This window comes from Cynoglossus semilaevis, chromosome 20, assembly GCF_000523025.1.
Source record: "Cynoglossus semilaevis isolate Cse_v1.0 chromosome 20, Cse_v1.0, whole genome shotgun sequence".
Classification (NCBI taxonomy): domain Eukaryota; kingdom Metazoa; phylum Chordata; class Actinopteri; order Pleuronectiformes; family Cynoglossidae; genus Cynoglossus; species Cynoglossus semilaevis.
In genome coordinates this window covers 4,214,563-4,242,446 of record NC_024326.1, presented here as the reverse complement: position 1 = coordinate 4,242,446, position 27,884 = coordinate 4,214,563, and the positions used below count along the sequence as shown (strand labels likewise).

Sequence of the window (27,884 nt, the reverse complement as noted above, 5' to 3'; positions counted from 1 at the left end):
GGAACTGCTGCAGGAAAGCTAGAGTGTTCAACTTGACCTGAAGGGAAAAGAAAAATGAAACCATCATTACTTACCTTGAACAATATACACTTAAAAAAAACAACTCTCACTATTACACCATAGGTATGTACAATAAAGGGAATGTTGACGCGATAGTTGAATTTGAAAAGACTCCGATCGAAACTCCTCGTGGAAACAATGTCTGGGGAAAAAAAAAAAAACAAAACAAAAAAAACATCCCTAATCCTCATTTGATTTATAATGCTAGTAAACATTTAAGTATGATTTGTCATCGACTCCAGGAGGGGGCTGTTTGAAGTCCAGCGAAGACTCCTCTCCATTATGACAGACATAATGATTGATTGTGATCACAGACCTGGTCAAGACCCATGGGACTGATCTGACTTGGGAATGAAACCAGATTGGATCCAGGACAAAATCTGCTTGATGACAGAGTATACATACATACATACATACATATATATATATATATATATATATAAAGGGAGCCTTTTTACATTTACTTGGGACTTAACAGCTTAGATGTGGGTGGTCAAAGGTCAATAGTGGCGTCACAAAAATGTCTTTGGCTTCTTGTTCATTAAAGCCCTTTCAAGTCAGCATGTGCTTGTCTGCTTTTATTGCTGTGTAGACGTTAAACCAATATGATGGGCAGAGCTTCTGTTGATTTTTAAAGCCACCCTCTCAGCGCTACAGCTGGATTACCTCCTGTTCGAAGAATCTGTCCTCCAGCGTCTTGGCCGATCCTTGTTGTGGCTCGTCAAATATGATTTTGTATTCCTGTAGTACATCGAAGGATTGAATTAGCAGTTGGTCGAAGCCTCTTTAATAAGAAAAAGCCACACCGATGCATTTGGAACTCACTGGGTAGCAGTCGGCCACAGATTTGACCTGCTCGTGGTCTTCTGCTCTGGCCAGCAGCTGCAGTCCGTCAGGGTTCAGTTTGCCACAGGTCGGATACAGAGCCCTGCGGTCGGCACCGCTGAGCTCTGTGCCGAAGGAGTTCACTGTGATGATGAAGGCCCGTCGGTCGGCCTCGAACTGCAGCAAACATACACACACACACACTCACTTGATTTTTAATGTGTTAATGTGGTAAAACTTTTTCTTTTAAACCTTACCCCACCTCCAACACTGGACACATGATGTTCTTGGTGGCACCACCAAGGTTTTTGCAGAAAGAGTGGAAGGACTCTAAGTATGCCTTTAAAAAACAAAATGAAATATTGTTTAATAATAATGATGTGTAAAGGTGATGATGTTTCACAAAGTGTGAGTACGTTGTTGTCCATGTTTTCCTCTTACAAACAGGAAGTAGCAGAAGTGGCTCACGAGCATTTTCGTTGACCCTGTAACCCTCACAACCAATAACCATCACCTTGTACAGTTTGTTTCTCAGGATCTCGGCCTCCATTTCATCCAGGCTTGAATCAGATACGGCATCCTGTAAGAACAGAGCTGCACCAACGTTGGGATATTTACTGTCAACAACCAGTTTTATTTACTAAATATATTTTTCTTTTTTTTTTTTGCTAGGATAACTCTCCAAAACTGATCATTAGAGGAGACTAGATGATCTGAATTACCCAGTGGTGTGTCCACCAAAATGGTCGAGTAGAGTTCAGTGGGCGTGCGGGCGATGCACACAGCAGCCATTTGATCAAAAGCGCCCAGCGGGTGACATCGTGGGAGGAGCTCGGACACATCTCTCTGTTTCAGGGCTCCGGTGATCAACATCACCACGTTGTCAATCATGTAACTGTATCTGTAATATATAGTGCCAAGTCATCTAAAGCTGCTCTGGATAGTAAGAGTTCGTCATGCATGGTTACTTTACTACGTTGTTTTTTTTTCCATACGTGATATAATCCAGAAAGGTGGAGAGTGGAGGCAGAGCATTGGAGCGCAGATAGTTGAACTCAGTCACCAGGTTTGTTCTCAGCATGTTGTCCACCAGAGACACAGTCAGGTCCTCAGCAGAGGACAGCAGGTCACGGTAGTCTGTGCTCTGAAGGTGTAGCTTCATGTCTGCGGTCAGAGGAGAAGAGGGGAAAACAGGAAGTTAAATTAGGGGAAGTTCTGCTAAAAATACGTTATCCAGAAGAACTTCTCTAAAACTGTATAACAACTAATAATGAAGATTAATGTTTGTGACTTTAAGGGATTTTCCTTTATAACTACAAATATATTACAAAATATATGTATATTTGATGAAATATTCGACATCCCTTACATTAAGTGTTTAGGCTTTTTTTTTTTTTTTTTTTCAGTGTGTCCATTCAGTGTTTAGGCTTTTTTTTTTTATTTCAACATTCATCAAGCGGGCCGTATTGAATTCCCAAGTGGGCCGGTTTTGGTCCGCGGGTCGTATGTCTGACACCCCTCGAAAAGAGGGCAATAAGTATTAGACAGTAGTGAAGTAAAGTGATGTTGTGATTTTCAGTAGTGACCAGGAAGGACGTGATCAGAAATAAGATCAGAAGGTCAGTTAAGGTGGAGCAGTTTGGTTATAAAGGATGTTGGACCACGAAGTAACCAGGCAAGAGGGAAAAAAAAAGCAAGACCTCAGAGGAGATAAGACCTCACAGGAGGTAAAGAGAATTTTTTTAAAGCTAATTTTGCACACTTTATATATTGTTATTCATTTATATATACTACTAAATGTATATAATACTAAAATATTCTTACCCTGCAGGGTATCACACTGGGCCAGATTGTGGTAGTCCGACGCTGTGAGAATCCCAGCCTTCATCCCTCGAACCAGACCCTCCAGGTAACCGTGGTCCACGTTAAAGCTGAGCTCTGCCATGACATCAGACTAGTCCCTAACAAAGGTGGCGTGCCCTAGAGACGGTCCCTTTATAAAGAGCAACTTTATAAATAAGCCTAATTCATCGGCTGACTAATATCTGTGCGGTTATTTCCCTTCCACTCTGTTACGGACAAGTTCCACAGATACTCAAGACTGAACTGTGTTCACTTCCCATTTTTTTAAAATATTTTTTGAGTTTCCTTTTTTTAGGTTTGATTAACACAAAACTTTTGCAAATGATATTAATGTATTAAAGCAGGGCTGTCAAACTCATTTTGGTTCAGGGGCCGGCGTCTGAGGGGTAAGAAATTCTTCAGTTACCTCCACGTTGAACCAGATGTTTTCCCTGAAATCAAAAGCAGACACAACAATAAACAGGTCTCTGGTTCGTTTGCATGTTTAGGAAGCAGACTACAAAGCATGTGGGGGGCTTATAAGGAAATTCAATTGTCTGTAGGGTATTTCAAAAGACTTCAGTCCTAATACCTTCAGAGTAAAAACTCTCATTCAATCATTTCAAGACATCATTTAAATCAGCGAGCACTTAGACGTGGGCTTCTCTACTGCTGGTACCAAATTAAGTTGTTTCTGTCTGTTCTTATTTCTGCTCCGTTATTATGTGAACCATCTGACGGAACCATGTTCTGCCCATCAATTTTCTTTTTTTTTTTTTTGCATGTCCAGGAAATACGCACCCTTCTGACGGTCCCTTGAGACGAAAACCGGCGGCAGACGAGGAGTGGTGTCCCCAACTTATCATTACACAGGTGAAGAGGACAAAAACTACACAAACACATCGATTCCTATTTGCAGAAATGATAGTGTACAAGATATTTTATACACTAGAGGTGTATGATGGTATGTCCAATGCTGCAGTCTGCCTGCATCTTAAAAAAAGTGGCCAGAATGATACAAGTCAAGAGACACTGCGGACATTTTATACATTAAAATAAGTTCATGTTTGGTAGGACAGGCAAGGAAAGTTAAGGATATTTCCAGCAGATTAGCAGTGCCGTATTTTCCGGACTATACAGTATATCGATCCAGAGTATAAGTTGCACTAGTGCCCTCCAGCGGCTGTCAGTGTGAAAATAACAAACATGTAAATTTAAATATAATATATAAACGCCATATCCTAGTAGCTTTAAACCACAAATAATTCAGCACTATTCATGAATTTCTGCGGTAAACAATAATAATGTTATTACAGCAGGTGATGTGAGCACATGTGTGTGTGTTTACCACTCTCTGTTTCTAGTTTGTAAATAGCTGTGACATAAAAAAGAGCCAAACTGAAGTGTTTCCCGCAGACTTTTATTGAAGTAATTGCATATTTAGTGTTGGACACAGCTTGGAGTCTATTGCATTGATTGAATTAGGATGAAAAGACATAAAGCTGTTGGAAGTAGAACAACACCACACCCCACACCAAAATAAACCCCTTCATGTTTCTTCATGCGGGGAACATACTGTACATGAGTACAGCTAACTGTACTGCCTGCTGTGCGCCACATGCTGTAGAATTACTTGGAGAAAGATTTAGGGGACGCAGAATTACTTATGCATGGTAACATTGTGGCATATCAAAGCACATGTCCTTCTGATATATCGTACATATACATCACATCAGAATCTCTTGTGACCCACCCGAGGGTCATGACCCAGTCATTGGGAAACAATGGGCCAAATAAGGTCAAGCAACGTCAGGTAAATCAGCAAAAAGTCCAACAATGTGACGGCGCTGTTTTTTAACCTCCTTAATTCGTCAGATGGACACACGAACTCTCAGTGTTAAGCACATAGATGGCGTAACATTCCTGACCACCCTGAGGGGGGAGAAGTTGAAGTCCGGTTGTCTCTTCACCAGCCTCTGAAGAAGATAACATCCAAACACAGTTGACGACATTCCTAAAACAAAAAAGAGCTTACGCTCCACGCTCTGTACTTGACGTCACCAAGAATGTGGTCCATCTGAGCCAACAGTGTGAGAACAGGAAGCTGGGAATTGTTCCGCTAAGACAATAAACATCTGCTTGTCCCTGGTTATCATACGCAGTGTTTTTCTGTCTAATCTTTCACCAGCTAGAAGGAGATTGACTTTACAGGGAGGTCTAATAGGTAGATAAAGTTGAGTGGTGTCCTCAGAGCAGCCTCCAGCTGTGGTGCTTTATGACTGAAAGGCCAGAACGGTTCTCTTCTTCTTCTTCTTCTTCTTCTTTTTCCACCTGAGGCTGAAACAGTGTGAAAAAAAACAACAAATTTGGTCTGTCCTCTGGCTGAAACAGTGTGGGAAAAAACAACAAATTTGGTCTGTCCTCTGCGATACATCGCGAGCTTCTTAGGATGATGACTTTTCGATCCGGCCCACTTGAAGAATTTTGGAAGTGAAAAAAAAATGCACATACACTTCCTGTTTGTGATGTTTTGTCAAATTATATTTCATTAAATGTGAATATTTTCTAATATAATTATACTTATTTCCATGAAAACAAAGGGCTGGCGAACTGTCCAGGGTGAACCCTGCCCTCGCTGATTTATGGCTAGGATTGGTGAAAGGACCACCCTCACCCCCTCGTGCGACCCTGCAAAGAAATATGGAGCAGATAAGGCATGTCCAAAGTCCAGGCTGGGGACCGATTGTAGTCCGTGGTTAAACATTTTTTCCAGCCCAGTCATCCTCTGTCAAAAAATGCATCACCTGAGTTCCACCAGCAGTGTGCCTCATCAGTTAACATATATAAAGAGCAATATATTTTCCTGAAGGAATAGTTAAAACAGAACAAACACAATGATGGAGTTTTAATGTTTTAATACAAAAAGGGTGAAATAATCAATTATCACATTTTTTATAAAATGTAAAAAATAAAAATGTCTGGATAGCATATGTTATGGCATGCAATTACAAATACGAAAAGTAATATATCTAACTGTTAAAGAACCTAATTAGAAAAAATGCGTTTTCTTTGTACTTCAATATAGTGATTTCAGGAATACCTTTCTACACTGATGGTACTGTCATTTACAGCTTAGCATCTTCACCAAACATGTTTTTTTTAGCTGCATCTAGCTTTTTATACGAAGCTCCGTTTTGTACCATGTAGGTATTGCATATCCCCCCACTTCCTTCAAAATGTTGTTGAAATACTGTTCAAGACTTGCTGAGAGTCAGTACTAAACATCTGGTGCCTGATACTACGCTTGTGCAACGAACTGCTGCCTATTATGGTTTATTCCAACTCTGCATGAAATGCACTGGTGATGCTAAAGCTCACAGGAAAATGACCACAGAAATACACCAGAAATATTTTACTGTTAACTAGTTTTTTTACGTTTAAATCAGTTTGCTGGTTGGCACATCTCAGTACGTTTTTCTTTTACGTGTCTGCTCCATTTAGGTTCTATTTCGGCACGATTTGTTGGTCCTCCAGCAGTGGCAAATGGTGTTGAAGAGCCGACAGCGGCAAGAGGCGCACGGGTCACAGCAGGGAACGCGAGCCGAGCAGTTCTCCGTCATGCGACCGCAACGCCGCAGAGGAGCACTGAGGTTAGACTTGTGTTTCTAGAAAAACAAAACAAAAACATGAAGTCGGTTTTGTTCACCATGATCCTTTTTAGAGGAAAATAACAAAAATTGCACAGCAGATGACTGGGCCTAAACAACCAGATATACACTGTGTCTGCGGATCACACTTTTTTCGTGGGTTCGAGCCCCATGTTGGACGTGCAGCTTTGTGGTTACACACTGTTTATGCTTTTGGTTCCATGCAGTGTTTTTCACACCTCTTCCTAATTACATGTAGCTGAGTCGTAACATAAAGCTCGGCAACACATGCATGCACATTAAACGGTGATGGAAGAGCGCTCACGGGAGTGCGATGATCCTTTGATGAAGAAATCTTTTGCCTCGCGAAAAGTCGTCTTGGCTTGGGTTGGCTCCAAACTTAAGGAGGAAATAAATACATAAATAAATAAACAGGCTGACAGTCAATGTGGTTAGTCACCACAAAATAATAATAACAATAATAATAATAATTGTTATTAGTATTATTGTTATTATCATCACCATTATTATTATTATTATCTGCATAATAATAATTGTTATTAGTATTAGTGTTATTGTTATTATTATCACCATTATTATTATTATTATCTGATTGTTCTGAATTGAGACACAACAATAATTGTCAGTTATTTCTACTATTTTTTGCAGTACGTTTCCTGAACAACTCGTTGGGGCTGATTTTTCTTTCTTGTAATTTTTTTATTTTTTTATTTTGACCTTTAATGCTGATTTTAGCAGTCCTGGACACCCTGAGAACGTAGGTGGCAGCGAACCTTTTACGTATACATGTGTTTTAAATAATTCTTGTTAAATCAGTCAAGCTAGCAGGACCTTCACTGGTTGCATGTTATGGGATATCACTTTGACCGTACATTACATGCATCGACATAGCATCGTGCAGCGTGGAGAACCGTATGTACGAGCTGCAGCTGTGTTCGTTTTGTTCCACTGATCCCAACGGCTGCGCAGGTGGACGTTATTATTAAGGATGATATTTCTTCACAAACATGTCTGTTTAAATAAGAGCAAAATGTGCTAAATGCTAGCATTATCTGGGATCTCACACTTGTTTTTTTTCTTCAAAGTACAAAAAATATATGCACGTTAAAGTCCATCCATCCATCCATCATCATCATCAACGTTAAAGTCATCACACAAAAATCACATAGTAAGAAATAATTTGCCCAACGTGTGCACACGAAAACCCGCCTAAAGGTACCGGACTGACAAAAACCATCAAAGCGAACCTGCTAGCCCCAGGCCAGGCGTGTTTAAAGGTCTATTTTACAGTGTTTTTACAGCAAACCGTAAATACCAAACTCCGTCCCAAGACCAACAAATAAAAAAAAAAGCCCCTCGTTGTTGTAACCAGTTTTGTTTTTTTTTGTTTTTTGTTTTAGTTTTAGCCTAGTGACGGACACATTCCGTTCCAGTCCAACACAAGTCGTGGACCACGTACAGATGTCCAATTGGTGGTTTCGCAGACAAATAATCCAACTCGGCCTGGTAACGTTTTCTTCTTCTTCTCCTGCTGATGCTGAGGCACTCACTCTTGCTTTGATCACGGAGTATATACAAAAGAACACTTTTTTTTTTTTTTTTTTCAAACAAATCAAGAGCGTCCCTTCATGTCATCCCTGTGAGTCTCCATCTTTAAGGCTTATCCAATAACAAATAGAGTAGAGTCTCTGTTGTGGATCAATGTCTCATTTTAGTTGTTTGAAACTAAATACTGCAAATCTAACTGTAAACAAAACCGATGCTTGTGTGATTTTACTTATTCCATTTAGTAACTTAAAGACACAGAATTCCACACTTTTCATCATCACACGGGACCCAGACCCACACAGGTCCCCATCCCAGATGTTGCTTACTTGATTTTTTTTCAATGTAACCTACGCTGACGTTGTGTAACACAGTTTTTTGGACTTTTTTTTTTTTCTATTGTGATTTAGACAATTTTGGATGTTAAAAAAATTTATTAAAATATATTTCTTTAGTATTTTCAATTACAACCCTACTGAGACTATATTAGAAGATAATTCTAGAAAAACCCAAGGGATTTTTTTTTTTGAACAGCTGAACGCTACTGCTTTTTATACCAAATGTTTAGCATCTGGATTTAGGTGTCTGCCATGCAGCTGCATTCTGGCTGTCCCTTTTATCGGTGCAGGGTTGATATAATATAAAGAGACACGAGGGGTCAAAGGTGACACAGAGATAAAGATGGAGGCACCGGTCAGGAAGACTTTTTCCTGATTTTTTTTTTCTTTGCACTTATAGCTCTTTTATCTTTCTTCCTCTTCTGCCACAATCTTTTTTTTTGTTGCATAAACTGATCAATCACTTGTGACGGCGTGGTGATAAAACAAGGATATTCAAACAAATTATATTGGTTTACAGAAAAAAAAACCTTAAATATCTTTCTCCTGTTTTATCCTTTTTTTTTTTTTTTAATTTTTTTTTAATAAAAACTTCCACATCCGTCTTAAAAGACCAAGATGAAGAGCCGGGGGCCACAGATAAATCAAAGGCAGAAGGGAATGTCTGCAATGCCATGTAGAACAAGATAAACAGATGCCCAGGTCCTGAGGCTTGTTTTCATTGTCTAGGTTAGAGTCAGTTACCTAAGTACATGTTTCAGTTCACCGTCCAGATTTATAACTTAATAATATACTGCGAAAAGCCGAACGTCGGGTCGAAGAGTTTGGAAATCACATGCTCCTTTAAAATCTGCTGCCGTGGTTTCCTGGTTATTGAATAATCATTTTATAATAATAATAATATTATTCATTAACATTATTTTCAGCTTTAAATAAAAAAGAATATATTTTAAATATTTATAAAATAATACAACACAATATTGCAGTAACAGAAACTGTGATCCTTTCTTTTTGTGTACTGTTAAATACCATCACCACCTTAAAAACCTTATCTGAAAAAAACGTCAAAAACTAAAGTCTAATTCGCATTCAGTCTGCAAATTTGCATTTTTAGAAATCACCAACCATTAAAGAAGCATAACAGTCAATTTGCCCAACCCTGACACTGCAGTAATATATATATATATATATATATATAAAAATAATATTTTTAATAATATATGATGAATAATGATCCTCTGACCTGGGTCACTCTCGGTCTTTTTCTCCTTCTTCTTGCTGTCCTCAGCCCAGGAGAGTGGGAGGATGAGCAGGACGAAGCACAGCAAGTGTGTGATGGTGATCTTCATCCTTGGTAATAACAAAGATGATGATAATAATAATAATGATGATGACGATGATGATGATGACGATGATGAAATCTGTTAAGGACACGAGAAAAAACAAGAACACCTCTTAATCATCACACAATTTCCCGACTTCGAACGTAAACGCAAATTGATTCGACACAAATTTAAATTTTACGGCACAACTCACTATGACTCACTTCTATCTTCCTCTCGTTCGAATGTTCTCTGTGGTCTCCGGTAGACCGGGTGTGTGTGTGCGCGCACGTGCACGCGCTCGCGTATGTATGTGTGTGCTAGAAAGAAAGAGCGAGAGAGAAAGTGCGCGAGTGAGCGAGGTGGAGCCGCTCATCTCTGCACGAGGGCGGAGAAAAACCAAAATCTAATCAGAAAACGCGTCGTCGACCTCACGTGACCGAGCAGAAATAGCGAACAGTGACGTAAAACGAACCACCTCAGGATATTTTGATATTAGAATTAGCACCGTTTATTTTAAAGGGAGACGGTTCTCAAACGAAGGTCAGCGTACCACTTGTGGCACTAGGGCTCCTGCTTGTGGAAGGAGTGTGAATTTTATAGATTTTTCTTTTCCTAACTGTTCTTCACTACAAAGTGGAGGTGAATATATTCACACAATATACAATTTAAACAGTGTATGTCTGGTTGTAACAATCTAACTGTAACCCTAACAGGAAGTATAAACTTTCTGCAAGAGCCTGCAATTTTTTTTCATATGTCTGGTGGGTTTTTTGTGTTGAAAAAAATACCGGTTAAAAAAATAAAAAAAATGTTTTAATGATATAATATGGCTGCATGACCTTTTTGTGTTGAAAAAAATACAGGTTAAAAAAAAAGATCTTTTTTTTTAATGATATAATATGGCTGCATGACTGGCCCAGTAGGTGGCAGTAATACACCTTATTACCTAATTACTTTAATATAACTATTTTCAATGTTGTGTCCAAACTCAAACTGTTTCTCACGTCACCCTTATTTTACGCAACAATACTGCACCCCCGTTAACCGCTTTCCTGGTGAAGAACCCCTGGGAGAGTAGGTGGAGGGGAGGCGGTGGGGCAACTGGGATGGTTTTAGTTTTCCAGGAGACTTATCACCCATGTGGCCTTAGAGAGAACGCACATGTCTGGAGGACTTCGGAGGAGATCTCAGTATCGAACGGTAAATAATAAAAGCCACCGTGGCTACAGTTACATTTCACCGCCTCGTTTCCTTCCTGGTGCTGCACACGCTGGTTCACAGCTACACCGACGGTCACTGTTGAATCTCATTGGTAACGTGTGCACGTCCACGTCTGAACGTGTCAGCCCTGAGAACAGGCCTTATTAGATAACACCCCAAAATGTTTTGCTGCAAAAACAGTGGGGGGAGAAAAAACCCCAAAGTCAGTGGTACGACCCCTGAGACAGTGGAGATGTTCTGGGTAAACCTGAAGAACTGGTTACATAATGTGAAACAGGCGAGGAGCTGGAGAAGGAACAACAAACACTTGGGACAAAAATGTTTACAAGAAATGCCAGCAGTTAAAAAACTGGTGTACTTTCAGTTTGCAGATGGTACACAGTCTTAAAGTTGAAGTCCTTTTAGAGCTTTTAGAGCTTGCACTGTGGAACTAAAAAAAAAATCAGGGGAGAGCTCATGCGCAGCCCTTTTGTCCCCCACACTACCAGGAACAATGCTGTGGAGATTCCGTAATTTGGGGAATTTGCGGAGGGTCTCGCCCTGGGTGGACCACCTTCTTGATCATGATCTCTCCCTGTCTGGTGAGTATCATGTATGTTCATGTAAAGAACACCACACAGACATCACACAGGCCTTTACAATATTATTTCAAACATAACTTGGAATAGAACTTTGTAGCTTATTAACATAATTTTTTAAGGAAATAAAACAGTAAAAAAAAAACATCAGGTATGTTTGCATATTTATATAATGAACCTCAGGTATGTTTGCATATTTATATAATGTTAACTTCTCTCTCGGAATACAGTATTATGTACACAAATTCATCAAACGTTGTATTATTATGGTTTAAAGTAGATCACAAAAGGAGTACAGGTAGATCGTTTTTTCATATGGAAACAAACAAAGTTTAATATCATAAACACATGAGAAATTACATTTGAAAAAAATATATAGCATCTATATACTGGCGGGCCAAATATAATTACACCTTAGGCCTGAGTTTGACACATGTAACTTAGGACATAGGTTTTAGAAATATGAACTGCCTGCACTTTTAAATGAAAGATACTCTATATGTTAGCTTTTAGCTAAATTTTTTTTTTGGCAGTGAAGAGAGGTGTCCACATCAGGTACACAGCAGAGAGACTGGTTAACCTCAGTGGGTCCTCTGGTATAAATGGCAGATAAGGAAAATGAAGAACAGATGCAGGGAGACAGGGCGGAGTGATAGAAGGATTAAAGAAAAAGACACACAAATGAACATCTGTGAGCCTGCGTGCACAATGTTCATCAAAATGTGACGCAGCGCCGTGGACATGTTATTACAGAAAATGTCAGGTCACTAATGTACTGTGTAAACCCCATAAACTTCTTACTGTGCTCAGACAAGCCGCCTGCCTTTAAACTCCGGCTGGCCTCCGTCCAATGTCAGATTTTTTTCCCCTATGAACAGTCATTTAATAGAAAACCGAGCAGGTTTCACTGACACATGGACATTTTTATGATAAAGTGTGGTGTACAGTAACACCCAGGAAATGTAACCGTATCTAGGATCTGACATTATGAGGGGCCATTTAAAATATAATGTCTAGAGGCGAAGTTAACACCATTTATGTCAACGGTTTTATCTACTGAACCCTGAACTGCACTGAAAAAAACAGTATTTACAGTATAAAGAAAATAATTTAAAAAATAAAAATAATTTAAAAAAAAAACAGGGCACATGACACAAACATGAAGAAATAGCAGCTGACTCTGAGGTATTTATACAAATAAAACAATGAGCCAAGTCTCAGCAATCATTTGCACCGATTGTGAACAGTATTATATTTTTATCAATAACATTGTTGAATGGTGTTTCTAAAGACGCCATAATTTAATCTCATTTTAGTAACATTATTCAAACATTTTTAAGTAGCATATTTATACTCTTTTATTAAATATAATTTACCAATCTTTTGACCTCACAATCTTCTAATGTTTTTGACAGTTTTAGTATATATAACATGTTTTGTTACACTGCTGTAGTAGGTTGTAAAAGGGAATTTTTGAGACGAAATATCGCCATCTAGTGGGAATTCTGAAAATATATTCTTTTAGAGGGGACTTTAAGAGGGATAAAAAATTGAGTTTAAACTTGAGCTAACTTAGAACAATAGCTTATTCTAAGTCATACTGATAGTTAAAACAATGCTATTGGTAATAGACAATAAAACAACGCAGAAATAGTTGAATATTACAACGCAGAAATAGTTGAATATTATGTAAAAATATTTATATTAACTGAATAAGTGAACTAACAAAAAGGTAAAGAAAAATAGTAAAAAAAAAGAAAAGAAACCATTAATAGAAGTATTCTGGAATCTGTTGTTAACGGAATTTTGCCAGAGAGGAAAGTCCCACACGTAGTGGGAAATTCCGGTAAATTCTGAAAGTATCTTAAAAGGTGTGTCCTTGAGCATTTTCGAAACCTAAATTGAAATGTTCTTTTAGTTTAGAAAAAATCTTTGAAAATCCTGATATCAGTGTTATTGTACAGAAAAACATATAATTATTTACTTACAAACAAAACTTACAAGTCTAAGGTTAAATTACGAAGTTAAGATCATGGAGAAAGCTGAAAAAAACTATGGTTGTAAATGCATCATAAAAATCCCGGAAGTTCGTCGTCATCAACAATAATAAACCGCCTCCTCAAATCAATAGAGACTGTGTCGTAAGAAGCCATTCTCAGCTGCTGCTGCAGGTGCTGTGTGGTTTCTGACGAAAATGGTAGAATTTTAATTCTGTTCATTTGGCTTCCAAAACACAACGACTATCATTTCTCCCGTTTTTATCCTCGAACGCTTGCTTCTTAGTGTGCTAGCTACCTCACAATGCCACGCTTGTTATTGGGAGGCTCCTCCTTGTTGCTCTAACGTTGACGGATTTACTTCTTCTTTCGGTGGCTGACCTACTGTTGTAGGTCAGAATTTTAGAAGCTTTCCAGTGAACGCACCACTACCGCTACATTTCAGACCTGTCATGGATCAATGCTCGAATGTGGGTTGTGTGAACCTGGGCAGTCTGACCAGTACCCTGCCGGTGATTCCCTACCAGAAGCTGACAGACCTGTACTACCTGAGCAGAGGCGGATTCGGCACTGTGTTCAAGGCGCAACACTCGGACTGGAGGACCACCGTGGCAATCAAGTGTTTGAAGCTCGACTGTCCTGTGGGAGAAAGGTAACTCCAGCCCCGCATATCAAACACTAAACAGACATTTTTACTCCAACAATACTCAATCATTTATTGTTAAACTTCGTCACATGTAAATAAATTCAATATTGTAAAACTACTGACAGTCACTGAAAGTAGTAATTAGAGATACAGTATCCATTCCACTACAACAGGACGTAGGTACTACTCGCTGAGTGAGCCACAGCCTGTTGTAAAAATACTAGCTTCGACAAGTCTGTTTTTCAGCCTGAACTCATATAAACTGAATCATTGACTTGGTCATGCTGTTTACTATGTAAACACCACCCCCTGCTGGGAAGAGAGTAGAAGAAGGTACTAGCACACTTTACACCTTGACTAATTGATAAATCTGAAAAGGAGATGTGTCAGACTCAATCAATCAAGGTGCCAAAATGTAAAAGGAATTCGAAGTTGTCTGATGTATATATGTCCTAATGAAGATTATTTTTAGAACCTGACAATGACCTTTGTTCTAAGGCAAGGTTGTTTTTTTTGTGCTGTAATGCCTTTATTTGCTGTCTGGTTCCTGTGCTGTCACAGCTAGTCGCCTCGCTTTAGTACAGATTTATTGAGATTTACTTAAAGGAACTTGTTTTATGAGTAATAGAAACTCTTTATCTAATCTAATCTTTTTTTAATCTCAGTTACTGTAGGAAGGCCAGGTCTCTAACTGTAAATCAGACGATTTTATTTTCAGCTGCTGACTCACTGTACTTGACTGTGATTCTTTTTTTACAATATTTATATCTGGATGATTATCCCCAGACAATAAAATCAATTTTATAACAGCTCTTATTTGCTTTTAAAAAATCAAGAACAATGAATATGTAACTATTTAACCAATGAGTAAATATCAGCCTGCGTTGTATTTTATTGATCATGCAGTGTTTAGAGTTTGAGTTAGGGTTCGAGTTCAACGACCTTGAGAAGAGAAACGACCAACAGTTGAATTGGAACTTAAATAATAAATTATTGTTTTCATGAGATATAACTTTATCGGCAGGATTATATATATTGATATAAGCATTGTAAAAGTTGGATGTAGTTTATATTCTGACCTCGGATTAGAGACAATAAAGCTTCATCTGCAACTGCGCTTTCTGTTAGATGTTTCACACCTTAATGACATGCACCTCGCCCTTATTTACCATTGTCTGTTTTCTCATAAATGGTTTTGTAATGTCTAAATAACAGCGGAGTTAATGACACACACACACTCACTGCTGCTGGTTTTTTTGAGAGCAAAGCTTGATTTTGTGTCAGCATCTGTGTGTTACAGAGAAAGGAACTCCCTGCTGAAGGAAGCCGAGGTGCTGCACAAAGCCAGGTTCAACTTCATCATCCAGATATTCGGCATCTGCAATGAGCCCGAGTTCTTCTGCATCGTCACTGAGTTTATGAGCAACGGCTCTCTCGACAAGCTCCTCCACGAGGTAACTGCCAACGTGTTCCTCTTTCATCCCTGAAACCAGAACTAGCGCCTCATCTTTGACCCCGATGACACATTCCTCTGTCACATTTGAAATGTTGAGGATTATCGCAAGTTCTCGTTTTTTCTGTTTGTGCTTGCATGACGAGGGGAAGAAAAATTCATTTTTCGGCGCCTCCCCTCTATTTCCCTCTGTTTCTTGTTTTTTCTCTCTCTTCCCTTTTTCTCTTTTTCTTCCTGTCTCTAAAATAAGAAAAAGTGAAACCTGGATGTTATTTACTGATTTAATGAAACTAAATAAGAGTGGGAGATGAGAATTTCCCATGTTGTAATTTTATTCCCCTCCTCCTTTACAAATGTCATTTTTCTTCTCGTTCCTACAGAAGGACACATATCCAGTTTTGGCCTGGCCTTTGCGTATAAGGATTCTGTATGAAATCGCGCTTGGTGTTAATTTTCTCCACAACATGAACCCACCTCTCTTGCACCACGACCTAAAGACACAGAACATATTGCTTGATGGTGAATTTCATGTAAAGGTACGATCTGTAAGCTCTTGTTTGATTTAAAAAAAAAAAAATCTTATTATGAAGTGATGATATTTAGATTTCCTTAAAAATATTATTTTGTGGCAATGTCCATCCAGATTGCAGACTTTGGTCTTTCAAAGTGGCGTCAGCTTTCTGTCAGTAGAGGCTCGGGGTCCAAACCCACTGAGATGGGCGGCACAGTGATCTACATGCCTCCTGAGGAGTACGAACCCTCCAAGAACCGGCGGGCTGATGTGAAGCACGACATGTACAGGTGAGGCTGCAGTTCACAACAACAGTAAATATTATTTAAAATTCTGCCTGTTCATCTGGCTGTTGAAATTCATGTTATTATACCATGATGTTGTGTCAATAAAATTTGAAATCCTATTTTTTTAATTGGGTTTAAGGTGTATGTCTGGTGTAGTTTTCAACTAATAACACTAAAAAACACAGCTATTTTAAAACACGTACAGCACGTAGAGCAGTCACACCTCATAATGTTGCTGACCACGTGCAGTCACATGATTTGAGGAACCTAGAAGCTGAAGAGAGTGGTGATAATTACACAATCATTAAATATAAAAAAAAAGTTTTCTCAAAGTAGCCTTTTTCTAAGCTTGCGGTAAAGTCCCTCTCTGCGGGGAAATCCCAGAGAAAGTGACGTGACAATGCTCCTCTCTTTTACATGTTTGCGTAACAGCTATGCCATCATCATGTGGGAGGTGCTGTCCAGGCAGATTCCATTTGAAGGTAGAAGTTTTGTTTTTATCAAGTGGTTTTTTTTTATTATCCTTTATTTTTCATTTGTCACTCTCAGAATAATTTTATTTCTTTGTGTCGGACAGAAGTGACAAACCCCATGCAGATCATGTTCAGCGTGCTGCGCGGCACACGTCCGGACACAAGCATGGCGAGTTTGCCCGCAGACATCCCCTGCAGGGAGACCCTGATCGATTTAATGATCAGCGGCTGGACGGCGAATCCCGACGAACGGCCTTCTTTCCTCAGTAAGTTAACGTCGAAGGATCTACTGGTAGTTCCCGATCATATTTAGTAAAAACCAACCTGACAGAGGGGTGTCTTCGTGTTGGACTCCCATCACATTACTGGAATACTTTCTGTCCTCGCCTTATGCCGTGAACAGGTTTGGTTCACAGAGCGTATATTTGTGTCTATTTATATATGCCGCAGCATCGTCACCTCTGCCACATTCTTCTCAGACAGAACCACGGTCTCTAAATCACACATCTAAAACCCATGTATCAGATCTCACTACCGTCGTTCAAATTCTCCCTTCTCTCAAAACACATACTAATGTTTACTGTCTGTTTCCTCCTCCAGAGGTTTTGATTGAGCTGGAACCAATGGTAAGACACTTTGATGAAATCGACATTTTGGAAGCTGTGCTGCAGATCCAGAGGTCAAAGGTTAGTCCAAAGGTTTTAAAGAAAATTTTAAAACCTTTTTAGCGTATTTTTTTTTTGTTTTGAGTTTGAGAAAACAAACGTGTGGCAGTAAAACACAGTGCATATGTAGGTTATTTTGCCCAGAGATGAGGAATATGATCTTTGGTAAAAAGGGACATTCCCCACATATGAAACAGTAGAAATTCATGATGAATGATGAACGATTTTTTTTCCCCAAACAACAATATAATAAAGAGCTTTTTTTATAATCCAGGATGCTCTGTCATGAGTGATTACATCATGGTTGCCTCAAACACATCCTTCCTCTCTTTTCAGTTTCAGTATTTGCTTTGTGTGCATGTGTGAGCTTGAAAAATCCCCCTATAGTTCCCTTTACTCCATAAGTCTATTTCTCCTCTAGTAAATCCGGCTTATAAAAAACGAGTTCCCTGGGTTACATGGGCGGCACCAATATGTGGTTCCTCTGGGGACACAGTAAATTTCATTTTGTCTCTATAGGCAGTGAAGTCCTTATAATGTCTATACATTAAGTATATGACTTAGAATAAGCAATACTGCTCAAACTCAAGGCCCGCGGGCCAAATGTGGCTCGCCTCATCATTTCATGTGTCCGTGCGGCCCGTAATGTGTTGCATCTTTTTTTTCCATCTGTTGCTTAAGCGCTATCACAGAACAAGGTCTCTCCTCAAACAGAGGTGGACAAGAGACCTATACATTCTTTGTTCTCTGTGCATTCCTCATCTTGGTCTTCATTATTTCACAGCTGGGGCCTAGATTGAGTTCAGCTCAGCCGTCATGTGAGGTCAGGGGTCAGGAGGCGTCCTTCGACACACTGAAGAGCAGGCCCAGCCCCTGGACAGTCAGTATCTCACTCAGTCATCTGAACCTACTTCAGTGGTTTTAACCCTACATATGAACATGAACGTGTGTGATTTTCTCCAGCAGAGCTCCACGTCAGGATCAGGCTCTTGTTCTTCTCAGGACACAGACATATCTCTACCAAGAGTCCTCATCAGCACTCCTGCTGCAGGGGCTAAAGGTAAGGACCACTTCGACTGCCATCGGTACAGGGCTCATGCTAAATGTTGAAGATAACGTTCTGTTTTCATTTCACCCCGTGAAGCGTCTCCCACTGAACTGCCGTCTTCGCTCACACCTCCCACTCTGGAACATCCGGTCTCTTTGGTGGACCCCTGTCAAACGTTTGACAACAACTTTGATTGCTACCAATCCGCCCGGCCAATGAATGACTTGAATCGTGTGAACCCCGTGGCTGAGTGTGACAAACTCAGCATCAAAGCGCAGCCTCAGCCTCCAGGTGAAAACGACTTGTTTTATTGAAAAGACATGCACTCATTTAACATGGCTTCACAGTTGAAAACACTGCTGTGGTGTGTCGTAGTACCACACATCCTCCACTAGATGGAAACCTTCTGGAACATGGGCTAACAGTGTTTCCCAAACTTATATATTAATATGGGTCCCCAGAAAAAAAAAAGAAAAAAACCTTTTGCGACCCACCTGAGGGTTGTGACCCAGTCTTTGGGAAACGTGGAAATGGCACTTTGTATGTATCAATACAGGGATCATCTCTCCTAGTTCACTATCACTGAAAAGAACATTGATTTATAGAAATATTTCAACAGTTTGTAGTGTTTCTTGTTGTCACGTTCTAACCTGTTTTCATTCCTACAGAATATTTCCCTCCAATGCAACACTCCACGGCCTCTAAAGGCCCCGTCGCGCATTGGATCTCGACACATCGCGAGGCCATCGTCTCCCAGATGACCGAGGCGTGCCTGAACCAGAGCTGCGACGCACTGCTGGCCCGCATGATGCTGATGCCAGAGGATTACGAACTGGTGATAAACCAGCCCACCAGGGCCGCCAAGGTCCGTCAGCTGCTGGATAACTGTCACAAACACGACGAGGACTTCTGTCGCATCGTCGTCCACAAGCTGCACGACAACAAGCAGACGGGTCTCCGGCCGTACCCGGTCGAGATCACCTCCCCCACCACAGCCTTAGTCCCTAGCGCTCCACCGACGTCCATGTCCTTGAATTTAACCAGGAACATTTAACAGCCAATCAGAGCCAAATTCGGTTTTCCCTCCAGGGGGGAGAAAACTGATCATCATTACCACCGTTTTTTGAATAAGTTATTTTTTATTGTTGGATTTAAAAGGATGTTGACTGAGTCAATGATTTCATTTTGAAATATTTGGGATCTATTAAGGAGTTTTATTTATTCTTAGGATTACGTTAAGATGATGTGGCGATTATACACCGACTGGTATATTCTGCCTTTTTTATTATCGATGTGGAATACTGCTTTAGTGTGTATGCAAACGTACTGGTAGAAATGTCTTCATTTGAACTCAGTTGATCTGAGACGTTAATGGGTGACTGTCATCATCCAGCTAACAAATGATCCGATTGTTTTGTAGTATTTTGGTTTTAAGGGCTGTGGTGTTTGCTTTAGTTTCGAGGTCAGGTAAGACTTTAATATGCAGGCAGAATATTTTTAGGGAATTTGCTGTTGGTGTTAGCTTACCTTTGCCGCGACAGTGCTAAAATAGCAGATTGCAGTCCTTAGCCTGTGCCTATACGTAGCTGTGCTAGTTAAATATTGATTTTATAAAATTCCAATCCTGGTCCTCACTCCACCAGGGGCTTTTTCTTCTTTATAAATTCAACGGCTGACCTTTACTTCCTGTAAAGGGGTCCCTGTAGATAAACACAGTGGGATATACTATACTTTACTGACCAGTTAGAATGACTTCTGCATAGTTCTCCGCTTTGTTTAAATTTTTTTTTTAATAAGAGACTCTTCGAGGTTTCTGATGTTCAAAGTACGCTAGGTAAGTACTACTCTTATTTTAATAATATTTGTCGGGTTACTTCAAATACATGTGGCTCTTTCAAATGCTCTAAGGGTAGTTTGAAGTCACCAGTTGCTGTGCTACAAGTAAAGGCATTCAGATTCCAACAGATTCAGTGTAGCAGTTACACAAGACTATTCCAGTCAGTCGTAGTATTTTGCATAGTTCCTACAAATACAGAAGCATTGTATTTTTAGTCATAATTTGGTTGGAGCTCATTTAGTTTAAACTGTGAACAAATACTGGCGAATCAGATCCAGATGTCCATGTTAAAAATGTAGCAGCAGTCAGTTAAAACACTCGTCTGTGTCTTCAGCATTAACTTCATTCAGACTCTGCGTGAAGTCTAACTCTTGTGCCAAATCACGTTGTCAAGAAACACGTTCATTTGCACCGGTTTCTTCTCATTTTGTCGCGATGGTGCTAAAAATACAGTGTTGTAGCTGTAATTGGAGTGGTTTTTTTTGGTAGCACTTTCATTGCAAAATACCCTTTGTGACGTTCTAATGTTTCTACATCAGATATTCTCATTTTACACTTGCACACAGTCCAGTTGTTATTAGTAATTGCCGTTTTTCTAGAGAACAGGGTAGGGCATGGGCAAACTAAGGCCTGGGGGCCGCATGTGGCCCGTTCAGCTTTCCAATCCGGCCCGCCAAATTTTTTTGAAATTATATAATTTCTTTATATTATCATTATACTTCTGCATTTCCCCTGCAACACCTACATTTCCCCAATAGATGGTGTAGAAAATTATAAATGCATTTTAGCCTTTATGCATTTTACTTGTCATTTATCTTGTATATCTATCTCTCGACATAGAACAGGAGAGAACACTGGGTGACATCATTAAGTTCAGGCCGATTTGACAGAAACTAACTGTACTTTTACGGCTTAGTTTATTCGTAGCTCTTTTGTGAGCAAAACTGATTTTATTTTCATACTCTGTGTGTCAAACGCATTAAAATTGAAACTCTTTACGAGCGATGTATTTCTGTCGTTTCCTTCATCTGCAACTTGTTTCCCAAAGACTGGGTTGCAAGTTTCCTTTTTTTAGGGTACATTGTTATTTATTCTCTGTATCACATCAAAGGCTTAAAAGGCCATTGCAGGGAAAGTTACTGTGCTGTAAACGTCATCATTAAAAATGTCAACAATGTCCTTTGTCAATTCTGTTGGCAGCAGGTTCCCTCAGTGTATCAATGTGAGTCTTTTTCACAGAGGACATGTTGGCCTGTCACAGCAGGCAACAAGCATATGTTTAAATAATTGGGTTTGAACCGCTTCTAGGTACAGGGTTCTGGTATTTTTACACGCTGGCACACTGTCGTGTTTTACTGAGGAAACTTGACCTGAGCAGAGTCCCAGTTATCAGGAACACCTGTGTTTCCCCCTACTAAGAAATGTCCTGATACCTGCTGCAGACTGTACTGGTTGTCGCCCCCCTGTGGTCGATGGACAAAGAGGAGTTTTAGGTCAAGTATACTGTAATGTGCAAAGAGATGTTTAATCACAATTTTTTTTTTCATCAAATGATGACTCAAAAAAACAACTTCTCTGTGTGTGTCTTGCAGAAACCTGCCCCAGGGCACGAAGGAGGAGGAGGAGGAGGAGGAGGTCTGCTCCTCTCTGAAAATAGCACAGAGAGGAACACGAGAGTGTGTGCTGGAAAAACACCCGTTGTGATGGTTGTTGTTGGGGCTCCGGGGATTGCAACACTGACCGCCCTGTCGCTGCTGCTCATGTGTGACAGGTCCTGTTGGAGCAGCAGTGATATTTCGTTTTTGGGGCTCCAAAGAACGACAAGCATACTCTTAGATTTTTCTCCCCAAAAAAAGGTAAAGTCCTATGTTTTTGTTAACTAAGTCATTAAAAGTTTTTTTTTTTTTTTTTAATCATGTGATTTTTATTTGTTTACTTGAGATGATTTTGAAGATTCAACCTAATGTAGTTTAGAAAAGGGAAATGTGAATTCATGAATGATAAGGGAATCACCTTTTAACTTGTGCTTCTTCATATCCACACAGGGATCATGGGGGATCTACGGCAGACGATGGGAGTCATGTCACAAACCTTATGCCCACGTTCTCGGGCTTCCTCCGTCGAGGACTTGAAGGGGAATTCTGGGAAGGAAGAGAAAATGAACATGAAAAGAGAAATTTCTCTCACGAATGGAGTCTGCCTCATTGTGGGCAACATGATCGGATCCGGCATCTTCGTCTCGCCGAAGGGCGTGCTCATGCACAGCGCGTCGTACGGGCTGTCGCTGCTGATCTGGGCCCTCGGAGGCATCTTTTCCGTCTTCGGCGCCCTGTGCTACGCAGAACTCGGCACCACCATCACCAAGTCTGGAGCCAGCTACGCCTACATCCTGGAGTCCTTCGGTGGCTTTCTGGCTTTTATCCGCTTGTGGACGTCCATCCTGTTGATCGAACCGGCCAGTCAGGCTGTGATTGCGTTGACCTTTGCCAACTATCTGGTGGAGGCGCTGTACACGACCTGCCAGCCGCCCTACATTTCCGTCCGCCTCATTGCAGCAGCCTGCCTGTGTAAGAATAGAGCTCATCTCATTTTACTATTTATTTTGACTATCGACAGACAGACAGACAGATAGATGGCACTGTCATTCATTGTTGTCATTCATGCCCATCTCAAACTTCTTAGACCTACGTGAGCCTGGCATCAGCTATATTTGGACCCTCAGTCCTGTGAAAATACCACACCAGTTCACAGTTGGCCTTTGTACTGAGAGGAATATTTTAGTACAAGTGGTATCTGGGTGAGAGAGCAGCACTGGCATGACACACAAGTTACAGTGAGGAGAAGACAACATGTTGTTACTAGGCATATTCTCAATTTCTGGGCCAATGTTTGGCTATTCTTTTGGAATATTTGGCTGTTTTATGGTAGCTTTAGCTAGGTGAGCTAACTTGTGCATTTCTTAGGCATAATATTTTTCCCTAACTTGTACTTGTTTTGAGATCAACGCTAATTTTAGAGCACGGGCTATATTAGCCATTAGCTACTTGTCTTATGCTATACTTCTGGCTAAATTGTTTGCCTAAATGTATTCATTTTTTAATACTTCACTTTTATATCCATATATATGTATGTGTATATATGTTTGTATATATATATATATACATTTTATATAGGTATATATGTATATATTTATACATTTTATATATATGTATGTGTATATATATACTGTATGTCTATATATGTACAGTATATACTGTATATATATTTTTTTAAGCAAATGCACACACACATTCAAAGCACCCGTTGTTCTGTGCAGGTATGCTCATATTCATCAACTGTGCCTACGTGAAGTGGGGCACATTAGTCCAGGACGTCTTCACGTACGCCAAACTCATGGCTCTCTGCCTCATCATCATCGTAGGCATCCTGAAATTATCTTATGGTAAGAAGAAAAGAAAAAAAATCAACAAAGTACACAGCATGAAACAAACCTCCTGATTCTTCTGTCTGTGCAGGAGAAACCAAGAGCTTTGAGAATTCGTTTGAAGGCTCCTCCACCGATCCAGGAGCCATAGCTTTGGCTCTCTACGCCGCCCTGTTCTCCTACTCTGGCTGGGATACTCTCAACTTTGTCACTGAGGAAATTCAGAATCCGGAGAGGTAAACCAGGAAGTAGTAACTTAGAAGGAATGAGTAAAAACATGTTTTATGATTACATCAAACCTTCTTGCCTTCGTAGAAATCTGCCTCTGGCCATTGCCATTTCAATGCCTATAGTGACCATCATCTACCTGCTGACCAATGTGGCCTACTATGTGGTACTGGACATACCATCTCTGCTGGCCAGTGATGCTGTTGCGGTGGTACGTTCTGAGATTTGTTTTCTGGCACAGAGAGCTTACAGTGAATTGTCAGCGAAGTGTGTACGACGTGATGACCTCAAGTATTAATAGGCTTTGTTAAAGACCAAGTGAATCTGATCCCACAGACATTTGGGAATGCCGCCCTGGGGCCATTCAAGTGGATCATCCCTGTGTCTGTGGCCATGTCCTGTTATGGAGGACTTAATGCTTCCATCATCGCTGCCTCACGGTGAGTAGAAACATCCGGAGCTGGTGTCAGATGAAGGCCAGCCCCATGAACAATCTCTGCCTTGACTCTACAGGTTGTTTTTCGTTGGAGCCAGAGAAGGTCACCTTCCCAACAGCCTGAGTCTGATCCACCTGGAGCGCTACACACCTATACCTGCGCTGCTGTTCAACGTGAGGAAACAACTACTTTATATAATAACAACACCACGAATGCAACAACTCTATTGTTGCATTCCACCAAACTGTGACATGCAACGCTCTCAGTAACATTGACATGTTCAGCTATAAATTAAAATTATAAATCCAGTGCATTCCACCAAACTGTGACATGCAACAATAGAGTTTGCATTATAAAGTAACTCCAACACTCTAGAACAGGGGTGTCAAACATACGGCCTGTGGTCCAAAACTGGCCTGCTGGGGATTTCAATCCGGCCCACTTTTGGAAATACATTTTGAAAATAAAAAAAATACATATTAATACATTTTCTAATGTACTTTCTTGCATGAAAACAAAGGTTAAAAAGATGAATTTACCAAATATCTATAATATAGTATATATATATAATATACTTGTACTTGTTTGTAGGAAAACAAAGGGGGGAAACGTGGACTTATTGTTATTTATACTGTATATGTTGACATGTAATTTGGTCGTATGTGACCCCTGAACTAAAACTAGTTTTTTTTTTTCACCCCTGCTTTACAGCATGTGTCAAACTCAAGGTCCAAGTGATTTTGTTTGGCCCGCTGAAACGTAAAAAGCATTTGATAAAGATCATGCACCTGATAAATTATTTTATTTTATATCTCAGAGCACTGAACAATATTTTTATATGATATAAACAATAATGATATAAATAAATATTGCTAGTTGTGGGTCAGGTGATTTACTATATGATTACTATATCATTTTGGAAATAAAACCAAAGCTAATTTATTATTGTGCTCCTTCGCAGGGTTTGATGGGCCTCATCTTCCTGTGTGTGGAGGACGTCTTTCAGCTCATCAACTACTTCAGCTTCAGTTACTGGCTTTATGTGGGTCTCTCAGTTGCTGGGCTCATCTATTTGCGCATCACACAGCCCGACAGACCCAGGCCCGTCAAGGTGAATGTTGGCTTGAAGTGGTTTGTGGAAATGTAGTGCATTTCTTCATGGTAGTGGTTTCTTTCTGTGCTGTGATGAATCAAATCACTGTAAACGGGTGAAGGAATTGATCCATCTCAGATCACGTGTTCTGAAATGTAAAAAAAAAATACTGCAAAATGTACTAGTTACTCAGTTAATCCTTCGTCTTCTCTCTACAGCTGACTCTGGTCATCCCCTTCATCTACTGCATCTGCAGCTTGTTCTTAGTCATCGTGCCTCTGTACGGAGACACCGTCAACTCTCTCATAGGTATAGGGATCGCCCTCTCAGGTGTGCCAGTCTATTATGTCGCCATCTACCTGCCTGAGGAAAGAAGGCCTAAGTTTATACGCACATTAAACAGTAAGTATTTTACCCTCGGGGACCAAAGCTTGATATTATATTGTCTCTATGTATAGCACAGATGTCCTAAAAATTCCAAAAAACTATTTGATTCTGTTACTGTATTTTCCAGATGCACCAGCCAGCTAGAGTGCTCTCTAGCGGCTGTCAGTGTGAAAATAATAAACGTGAATTTTCAGTGATACAGGAGTAGCAGATATTGGTACACAAGCCGAGAGTGCCCTCTAGCGGCTGTTAGTGTGAAAATAACAATGATGAAAAATAAGTGTGATTTATAGTCCAGAAAATACGGTTAATAACAATGATGAAAAACAAGTGTGATTTATAATCCAGAAAATACGGTATATCCAATATGAATAAATATGATGTCATTTTATATTTTAAGTGTGTTCTCTCTTCTTCTCATTCAGCATGGGTAACTACATACACCCAGAAACTGCTCTACTGCTGTCTGACAGAACTTGACCAGGAAACAGGAACACCAGCTGGCGCAAAGTCCCAGTGAGCTGCTGATTGAATCTTGCCAAATACATGGCTGTATTTGTTTGTCTGCTGCACCTGGGACTCTTCAAGGCAAGACCTAAAGGACAGACAGCAGAGCAGGGAAGTCAATCACAACCCAAGGAAAATGACCTGTGCCTGAGCAGGCCGTAAGAAACTCACTTGGAAGGAAACATGTACACAAGAGACTGCAAAAAAAAAAAAAAATATATATGTGTATATATATATATATATATATATATGTATATATATATATATATATATATATGTGTGTGTGTATATATATATATATATATATATATATACACACACACATATATATATATATACATATATATTAACATTTAATGTGACACTTTTTTTACGAAAAATGAGAATTATTTATTATCATGAAGAACATAAAATAAGAAAATTTGTACAGATTATTTTGTGATATAGTCTATGGATATGGCTTGAATCAAACATGTAATAGTTCTTAAATATCACCCATGCTTTTAATTTTCTGTCATTTCTGTGAATGCGCCTAAGGATTAAACGACTGGTCAATCACATGACTTAATTACACCAACACAGCATAGTTTAGATTTATGTTGTTAAATACGTTCTTTTTGCATTTCCCAAACAGTAAATGGTTTTCAAATTGTCTGGCATGCAGAACGTAGATGGAGATCGATTTATCGGAATATACGTGTTATTCGGTTTTAATTAAAAATCTACGATTTGTGCCACTCAAATCTTAATCTCCACAAATTTGCTTTCTGCTGTGCCGAGGCGTGTCCACAGGAGGGCGCCATTGTGTCAACATCGGCTATGGGAAATATTAATAATACCAATACTAATACACAACTAATACACAATACTACTAATACTAATAATACTAATATACAACTATATAATTTCATAATATATAAAAATAAAATAATAACGTTTATTTTATTTTTTTTCTTAGAAATTTTAATCATAAATGCCACATTATAGCTACAGAACAAGCAGAAGGAAAGGAAAAAGGCTTAAAAATTGTGTACAGTCCGTACATAAAACATTACAGCTGTAAAGTTTGTAGAGTAACAAGGAGGAAACATGGTCTAAATATTTTGGAATGTTTGTCACATTTTACTTCAGCCTTCTCCTTTTCACGGTGAAATTCGTGATTGTTCTGGTCAGTTTTCCGCATGATCCGACTGCTTCTCTGCGAAACTCTCACCTTCTCTATTTTCTTCGACACTGTGAAATTCATAGTTGTTCTGGCCAGTTTTCCGCATGATCCAAGTGCTCCCTTATGACACTCCCAGAGCTGCTGCGGCTGAGACTTAAAGGGACGACTTCACTCCACTTCTACAGAACACCACAGTCTTCACCATGGACCGAAGAACTCTGATTGTGGTTTTAGGGTTTGTTTTCGGGGCCACACTCAGCGTGTCACAGGACGATCCCGCTACACAATGCAAAATCAAATGGTAAGTAAAAAAAAAACAACAAC

The 27,884-nt window shown here is 39.7% G+C and overlaps 5 protein-coding genes and 1 long non-coding RNA gene across 15 annotated transcripts in view; 4 read left to right on the top strand and 2 right to left on the bottom strand.

The window, feature by feature from the left end:
* LOC103396157 (uncharacterized) overlaps positions 1-1,696 on the top strand; it is a 24,615-nt gene extending 22,919 nt beyond the window's left edge. For 4 of the 5 annotated variants that reach the window (XM_025052414.1, XM_025052412.1, XM_025052417.1 and 1 more), the window contains 2 exons: positions 1,409-1,467; positions 1,558-1,676. In XM_025052414.1, coding sequence (XP_024908182.1) covers positions 1,409-1,467; positions 1,558-1,593 — 95 coding nt within the window. In that variant the 3' untranslated portion in view covers positions 1,594-1,676. Of the gene's footprint in view, positions 1-1,408; positions 1,468-1,557 lie in introns of all 5 variants that reach the window. The other variant, XM_025052415.1, reaches the window with a different exon arrangement.
* A 121-nt stretch (positions 1,697-1,817) lies between these two features.
* LOC112486288 (V-type proton ATPase subunit d 2-like) lies at positions 1,818-3,109 on the bottom strand. Its single transcript, XM_025052419.1, has 2 exons — positions 2,710-3,109; positions 1,818-2,049 (listed from the first exon to the last, which is right to left on the bottom strand). Exons 1-2 carry the CDS (start codon positions 2,828-2,830, stop codon positions 1,850-1,852), a joined length of 321 nt encoding a protein of 106 aa, XP_024908187.1. The 5' UTR covers positions 2,831-3,109; the 3' UTR covers positions 1,818-1,849.
* Positions 1,871-11,507, top strand: LOC103396136 (uncharacterized). 2 transcript variants are annotated; one of them, XR_003048694.1, is made up of 6 exons: positions 1,871-1,951; positions 2,465-2,612; positions 2,717-2,794; positions 3,518-3,600; positions 6,229-6,377; positions 11,313-11,507. It is a non-coding gene; the product is annotated as an uncharacterized LOC103396136 (long non-coding RNA). The 2 variants fall into 2 exon arrangements; XR_001761733.2 differs by lacking the exons at positions 6,229-6,377; positions 11,313-11,507 and adding an exon at positions 5,328-5,442.
* asip2b (agouti signaling protein, nonagouti homolog (mouse) 2b) lies at positions 5,626-10,012 on the bottom strand. 3 transcript variants are annotated; one of them, XM_017042438.2, is made up of 4 exons: positions 9,825-10,012; positions 9,522-9,628; positions 6,700-6,773; positions 5,626-6,392 (listed from the first exon to the last, which is right to left on the bottom strand). In XM_017042438.2, exons 2-4 carry the CDS (start codon positions 9,625-9,627, stop codon positions 6,225-6,227), a joined length of 348 nt encoding a protein of 115 aa, XP_016897927.1. In that variant the 5' UTR covers position 9,628; positions 9,825-10,012; the 3' UTR covers positions 5,626-6,224. The 3 variants fall into 3 exon arrangements, with proteins under 3 accessions (XP_016897927.1, XP_008332333.1, XP_008332334.1); XM_008334111.3 differs by having other exon boundaries at positions 9,522-9,699; positions 9,815-10,006; XM_008334112.3 differs by having other exon boundaries at positions 9,522-9,699; positions 9,825-10,006.
* Positions 11,508-13,486: 1,979 nt separating the features above from the next.
* On the top strand, positions 13,487-21,320 carry ripk2 (receptor-interacting serine-threonine kinase 2). 3 transcript variants are annotated; one of them, XM_025066394.1, is made up of 11 exons: positions 13,487-14,051; positions 15,346-15,499; positions 15,879-16,034; positions 16,142-16,299; positions 16,729-16,778; positions 16,874-17,035; positions 17,370-17,455; positions 18,219-18,314; positions 18,401-18,494; positions 18,579-18,773; positions 19,151-21,320. In XM_025066394.1, the coding sequence occupies exons 1-11, from the start codon at positions 13,852-13,854 to the stop codon at positions 19,534-19,536; spliced, it is 1,737 nt and encodes a 578-aa protein (XP_024922162.1). In that variant the 5' UTR covers positions 13,487-13,851; the 3' UTR covers positions 19,537-21,320. The 3 variants fall into 3 exon arrangements, with proteins under 3 accessions (XP_024922162.1, XP_024922161.1, XP_024922163.1); XM_025066393.1 differs by having other exon boundaries at positions 18,398-18,494; XM_025066395.1 differs by having other exon boundaries at positions 13,920-14,051; positions 15,330-15,499; positions 18,398-18,494.
* A 323-nt stretch (positions 21,321-21,643) lies between these two features.
* Positions 21,644-26,629, top strand: LOC103396137 (Y+L amino acid transporter 2). The gene is made up of 10 exons (XM_008334113.3): positions 21,644-22,175; positions 22,365-22,886; positions 23,636-23,761; positions 23,835-23,979; positions 24,059-24,182; positions 24,308-24,411; positions 24,485-24,581; positions 25,370-25,519; positions 25,720-25,903; positions 26,314-26,629. Exons 2-10 carry the CDS (start codon positions 22,370-22,372, stop codon positions 26,406-26,408), a joined length of 1,542 nt encoding a protein of 513 aa, XP_008332335.1. The 5' UTR covers positions 21,644-22,175; positions 22,365-22,369; the 3' UTR covers positions 26,409-26,629.
* The last annotated feature ends 1,255 nt before the right edge of the window (positions 26,630-27,884 follow it).

What these genes read in the sequence shown, in the direction of transcription:
- ripk2 (XM_025066393.1), top strand. Translation starts at nt 13,852, where the DNA reads ATGGATCAATGCTCGAATGTGGGTTGTGTGAACCTGGGCAGTCTGACC. An exon ending in CAGGCAGATTCCATTTGAAG is followed by an intron (nt 16,779 to 16,873) that starts GTAGAAGTTTTG and finishes TGTGTCGGACAG; the next exon opens with AAGTGACAAACCCCATGCAG. An exon ending in GCAGGCCCAGCCCCTGGACA is followed by an intron (nt 18,315 to 18,397) that starts GTCAGTATCTCA and finishes GATTTTCTCCAG; the next exon opens with CAGAGCTCCACGTCAGGATC.
- LOC103396137 (XM_008334113.3), top strand. Translation starts at nt 22,370, where the DNA reads ATGGGGGATCTACGGCAGACGATGGGAGTCATGTCACAAACCTTATGC. An exon ending in CATTGCAGCAGCCTGCCTGT is followed by an intron (nt 22,887 to 23,635) that starts GTAAGAATAGAG and finishes TGTTCTGTGCAG; the next exon opens with GTATGCTCATATTCATCAAC. An exon ending in GTTTATACGCACATTAAACA is followed by an intron (nt 25,904 to 26,313) that starts GTAAGTATTTTA and finishes CTTCTCATTCAG; the next exon opens with CATGGGTAACTACATACACC.
- LOC112486288 (XM_025052419.1), bottom strand. Translation starts at nt 2,830, where the DNA reads ATGGCAGAGCTCAGCTTTAACGTGGACCACGGTTACCTGGAGGGTCTG. An exon ending in CCAGTGTGATACCCTGCAGG is followed by an intron (nt 2,050 to 2,709) that starts GTAAGAATATTT and finishes CTCTGACCGCAG; the next exon opens with ACATGAAGCTACACCTTCAG.
- asip2b (XM_017042438.2), bottom strand. Translation starts at nt 9,627, where the DNA reads ATGAAGATCACCATCACACACTTGCTGTGCTTCGTCCTGCTCATCCTC. An exon ending in AAAGACCGAGAGTGACCCAG is followed by an intron (nt 6,774 to 9,521) that starts GTCAGAGGATCA and finishes TTCCTCCTTAAG; the next exon opens with TTTGGAGCCAACCCAAGCCA. An exon ending in CAAAGGATCATCGCACTCCC is followed by an intron (nt 6,393 to 6,699) that starts GTGAGCGCTCTT and finishes TTGTTTTTCTAG; the next exon opens with AAACACAAGTCTAACCTCAG.